Source organism: Colias croceus, chromosome 17 (genome assembly GCF_905220415.1).
Source record: "Colias croceus chromosome 17, ilColCroc2.1".
NCBI classification, from domain to species: Eukaryota; Metazoa; Arthropoda; class Insecta; order Lepidoptera; family Pieridae; genus Colias; species Colias croceus.
The window spans coordinates 5,326,013-5,331,489 of NC_059553.1; the positions used below are offsets into that span (position 1 = coordinate 5,326,013).

Genomic DNA, 5,477 nt, shown 5'->3' on the forward strand with positions numbered 1-5,477 from the left:
GGAGTTGTTTTTCTTTTATTCATAGCGTATTATTATAAATTGCAATGATATCAGAATAATTTTAGGGTTCTTCACTTGTATTATTCAAAACTAATAGCACTTAGGTGATAGGTCATCGTTTCATTAGCATCTTACACATGGGGACGTAGTATTAGTGACAAGCACTAAGCACTCAGTTACTAAGCTAACATGTAATTCGGCCATTAATTAAGCGATAAAACATAATATATCTATTACATCCTTGACCTGTGTCTCAATTTGTAGTCTATGAGATATTATTCACTGATAAGGACATTGGCCTCTTAAAGCCAGCTACACGAAGACTTATAGATTTTTCATTGCCATTAGGGAACAAATTTAACTTGACGATAAGAACTCATCTCACTTATTTTAGGAAAAAAAAATACTATATTCCCAAATAAATTTACTTTAGAAAATACTTATTGGACGTAATGTAACAACTACATAGTTATACAAATTATGAACGGTTAATGACTAATGAGTAATATAATTTGATAAGGAACTTTCAATGTAAGATCTTATAATACCAAATAATATACATTTATTTATTAAAAAAATGTAGAGAATCTTATGAAACAAAAGATTATTATATGCTTTCTCTATCATCCCTCTTACGAAAAATACCCTCATTCTTCTTTAAAAATAGTAAAAGACAATGCATACTTGAACTTGAATTTAATGTTTTGATATAAGTAAGTGTAAAACTGTATTTACGGTTGAAAACTTTTCAATGTAACTGAAATTGTCCAAAAACTGTTAGGATAATATTTTACTATATCTTTAGTTATTATATCTAAAGCGTGTCTCTGTCAAATGTTTAAATAACTTAAACGATAACCTTTCATTGCCGTCTTCTTCCTGATATATTGAGAGCAACAGACTCTACTGAGACTTAGTAGCAACACAGATAATAATGTTTAATACATACTATAATAGATAATAATAAACAAATCGCTAATTATAGGATTTCATACAGAGCGCCATCTAGCCAAACAATGCAGTAACAGGTATGTTACTAATGGAACAATGAACTTAGAAAACCTGATATATTATTGTTTATTTATATTACCTTCTACTTATAATATAAACACTCAAATTTTATTGAAAACTAGCGGTCCGCCCCGGCTTCGCCCGTGGTACACGTTTACGTTTTCTCTCCATAAGAACCATCCTCGTACTTCAAGGAATATAATAAAAAAAGAATTATCGAAATCGGTTCAGCCGTTCTCGAGTTATGCGCTTACCAACACATTTTGCGATTCATTTTTATATGTATAAGAAGATAATATATGAATTTTTTTCTTTCACGCGAATACCACTGAACGGATTTTGATGATACTTTGTGGTGACATAGCTTATGTACCAGAATAACATAATTTATATAAGTTATACTTGCTTTCACCCGCGTGAAAACGCGCAGCACAGCTAGTCAGAGAATACAATATGTTTAAAGGTATTTAAAAAAAATGTATTAAGAAAAGTAACCAAAAACCACATTCTACATTAAAAATACTTTATTCTATCTACAAATACAAATCTACTTACAAATATACAACGTATACTATAATATTAGTTAAAATATAATACTTAAAACTTGAGTTTAAAGTCTGTTTTGGCTGGTACTATTTTATCTGCATCTTTTCTTCCAATTAAAATGTTTATAAATTGACTCTGAAGGTACGTCGGTAATGTTATGCCCAGAACTTCACAATTTCGCAGGATCTCTGTACACCCTCTAATGTCCTTGTTTTTTACTGAAAATTTTAGTAAAAATTAATTATTACCAACAAATATCTTAAAACTGACATCTCCCAGTTAGAATAAAATCTATACTAATATTATAAAGCTGAAGAGTTTGTTTGTTTTGTTTGAACGCGCTAATCTCAGGAACTACTGGTCCGATTTGAAAAATTCTTTCGGTGTTAGATAGTCCATTCATTGAGGAAGGCTTATAGGCTATATATCATCACGCTAAGACCAACATGAGCGGAGTCACGCGAGTAAAACCGCGGAGCGCAACTAGTGTTATATATTTTGAAATAGTACATTTTTTCTTAAAATACATAATTTACCTAATGTAATTTTCATGCAAATTATATTGTTGAAAAATGTAAATTTTCCATTCAACGAGCCTAGTTTTCACAACAAATACATTAATATGGATGTTTTTTACTAAAAAACTTTACTTCTTGTCTTATAATTTCCCTTCATAAATTAAAATAACCAATGAGATATGGTACTTTTATTAAATTTAATTTGAATAGTAAATAAAATAAATATTCAGGACAATTTTCACACACTGCACGGTCTGATCCCATACTAAGCTTTCGCTTGTGTTATGGATACCAGATGGCTAATAAACAGTCATATATTATAATTTTTAAATAAATACTTATATAGATAATTAACACCCAGACGCAGAGCAAACATCTATGTTCATCTCACAAATATTTGCCCTGGCTGGGAATCGAACCCACAACCTGTGGCTTGGAAGGCAGAAGGTAAGTTAAATAGTAAAATAAAAGCGTGATTGATAGACATTGGTGATTAACAATAATAGAAAAGAACTGTATTATACATACATTTAAAGTTGAAGTAAATCTGTAAAACTTGGGTATATTCAGCCATCATATGATATTTGAGCAACGTCTGTAGGAGCCTTGTTACAGCATCCTCATTATATTCTTTTAATACGGCCAGGCAAAATGTTCCAGCCCTGAAAAAATTAATTATGAAAAATATTTGTAGATAAAAATTTCAGTAGAAAATTAACTATTGATTAAATTGCAAATCGAAATTAACTTGTACATCTAGTGTAAGTGTGCATTTAGATCAACATAGAGCTAGAGCAAGAGCCAAGAACATTTTTTCGTAATCTTTTTGTGTACACGAAAACTCTTATTCAGTGTAGTTCAGTATTAGAACATTGCATATAATCTTTATGAAGACACTAAGAACAACAAAAGAATGCTCTACACCTGTTTATACTAAAACAATTTGACATATTGGGAATAGAATGAGCATTCACTCTTTTGATGTAACTGCACCGTAATACTACAAAACACAATTGTCTATTATGATACAGCAGGGATGCACAGACTTATTAAGACTAGGGGCCACTCGGGCAAATTATGAACTGATGGCGGGCCGCCGGAAATATAGGTAATTAAAGACAATAAAGAATTGATAATAATGTATTAAAATTGAAAAAGAATTTATTAATTTGAAGCGTGGCACTGCATAGTGCTTACAATCTTTTTTATATTTGGCTCAAATTTACTTGTAGCAACACGTAAAACTGCTTCCAAACTTTCGTTTGCAAGGCGGTTTCGATTTTTTGTTTTATTATTATTTAATATCGAAAAGGTTTGTTCACACATATAGGTAGAACCAAATAAGCTGGCACATTTCAGTGCGTTTATGCGCAACTTTTTATAGGTACATATTTTTATCAATGCAGCGGTAAAAGTTCAGCAAGTCTCCTTCGTTGAATTTGTTGCGTAAATCTTCGTCGTTTTGAATGTCAATAATTTCTAACTGCATTGACTGTGGTGCATTTTCAACTGAAATCGTGAAAGGATTGCTGAATATGTCAAACAGAGGTTTCACTTTTTTAAACTCCGAAAATCTGTCTTGAAAAGATTGAATCAAAATATTCAGCTTTTCTACGTAACTGTAATTAATCGCAGTTTTGTTGAATTTTTCAGCCATTTTCTTATAATTCTGAAAATGGTTGTAATTTCCAGAATTCAATTGCGATCTGAAAAGTGTCAGTTTGCATTGAAAGGATGATACATGAGCGTAGAGCTGGGATATCATTTGATTTTTGCCTTGAAGACATTTAAATGATTTGGTTAGCGTGACATTTATGCCACCCGTATAGAGTCGAAAACTGTCTGGAGAAATCTCGACGCGTGCCGGCCGCGGCGCTTCCTCAAGAAAACGAATTTAACCGTGTTCGGCACGAACATAACCGACCGCTGTTACCGACACAAGCAAGGTGAACTTGAGAGCGCGCGCGCGAGATTCAAATTACTTTTCGAACATATTTTTTTTGGTTTTATTCTGGAATAATTCGAGAGTATTATATTTTATGCTGTCGGGGGGCCACCAGAATTCGACCGGCGGGCCGCATGCGGCCCGCGGGCCGCGGTCTGTGCATCACTGTGATACAGGATCAAAGTTTTTGTATCAAAAACAATTTGCAGCACTTGAACAAAATCATATAGAGAATATTTTGGAATAATCAGAATAAATATAAAATGACAAATACTAACATCTCTTTAATAATATTTTGAAGGCTTTCAGATGTTTCCAATAGTTCATTAGCCAGTATTTGATCTGAAAACCAGTCACTCTTCCAGCACACATGCCAAAGACACACAAGCGGGTAACTATCATTCCATTTTTCACTTAACTCTAGAACATATTTCTTAAAAGTAACCATTGATGCCTCCGATCTGTTCATAACAGAATCATGAATTAATTCTTTCAATATTATTCTGTATAATGCCCTCAAATTTGTATACTTTCTATACGCATTATCTAAAATAGAGAGACCTTTTTGCGAATTCCCTTTCAGACATTGAGCCTTAGCAGAATAATGTAAAAATTCTCCATTCTTTTCATATAACAGTGGTATCACTTTAGAAGTGTACATTCTCAGATGCTCAACTGCTTCCACCTTTCCACTAAAACTGTAATCCCTGAAAAGCTTTTTTATAACATCTTTTCCTATTATAACTTTCATATTCTGGCTTTCACTTATATATTGCAGTAATTCCTTATCTTTGTTTAATTTATGAAGTTCTAGCAGCATGTTGTCTAATTCTTGTGCTGATAATTTTGATACATCAACAGAATTTTTATTTTCAGCCACAGTGAAGTGTCTTCTTGTAACATCATTCATAACATTACTTGCTGGTCTTAATGTTCTTGTGTCATCTTTCGTGTGACCATCTGATATTATATGATAAGAAAACGCGTCTAGGCTACCATATACAGTACTATAATTATTAATAAAAGTATATCTCTGTATTATTTTTTGGGCATAGCACAGAAGACGATAGTGTCTAAAATATAACCCTAAGTTTTGCATATTGAATGTGAACGGAGACCTTCTCCAATAGCAGGGAATTTAATTATGAGCCCTCCCTGATATTAACCACATAATTAATACAATTTGATCAAATTAGTAAAAAATAAAAACAAGAATCCACAAGTTCTATTCAATTTGTTGAAATTCACTGACATTAGTGATGTGACATTTTGTCGATTTGTCATTACTTGCATAAATTTTTTCACTGTTTTTATCTAAAAAAAGGTAAAACTAATTTTTTTTATGTTATAATTAAAATTTAAAAGGTATTAATTATTATTCATATATTAATTTGATAAATTGTTAAATAAAAAGTGAAAAAATATAACTAAATTAATATAAGCGCCATCTATTGATA

The 5,477-nt window shown here is 31.6% G+C and overlaps 1 protein-coding gene across 2 annotated transcripts; it reads right to left on the reverse strand.

The window, feature by feature from the left end:
• Positions 1–1,517: 1,517 nt before the first annotated feature.
• On the reverse strand, positions 1,518–5,263 carry LOC123698956. 2 transcript variants are annotated; one of them, XM_045645791.1, is made up of 4 exons: positions 4,582–4,757; positions 4,299–4,481; positions 2,604–2,737; positions 1,518–1,775 (listed from the first exon to the last, which is right to left on the reverse strand). In XM_045645791.1, the coding sequence occupies exons 1-4, from the start codon at positions 4,605–4,607 to the stop codon at positions 1,609–1,611; spliced, it is 510 nt and encodes a 169-aa protein (XP_045501747.1). In that variant the 5' UTR covers positions 4,608–4,757; the 3' UTR covers positions 1,518–1,608. The 2 variants fall into 2 exon arrangements, with proteins under 2 accessions (XP_045501747.1, XP_045501746.1); XM_045645790.1 differs by having other exon boundaries at positions 4,299–5,263.
• Between the last annotated feature and the right edge of the window lie 214 nt (positions 5,264–5,477).

Bases quoted from the DNA above. Each gene is read 5' to 3' on its own strand.
- LOC123698956 (XM_045645790.1), bottom strand. From the start codon at position 5,119: ATGCAAAACTTAGGGTTATATTTTAGACACTATCGTCTTCTGTGCTAT. The intron at 2,738-4,298 runs GTTAGTATTTGT...TAATTTTTTCAG, and splicing joins CAAAATATTATTAAAGAGAT to GGCTGGAACATTTTGCCTGG. The intron at 1,776-2,603 runs GTATGTATAATA...TAAAATTTTCAG, and splicing joins GATTTACTTCAACTTTAAAT to TAAAAAACAAGGACATTAGA.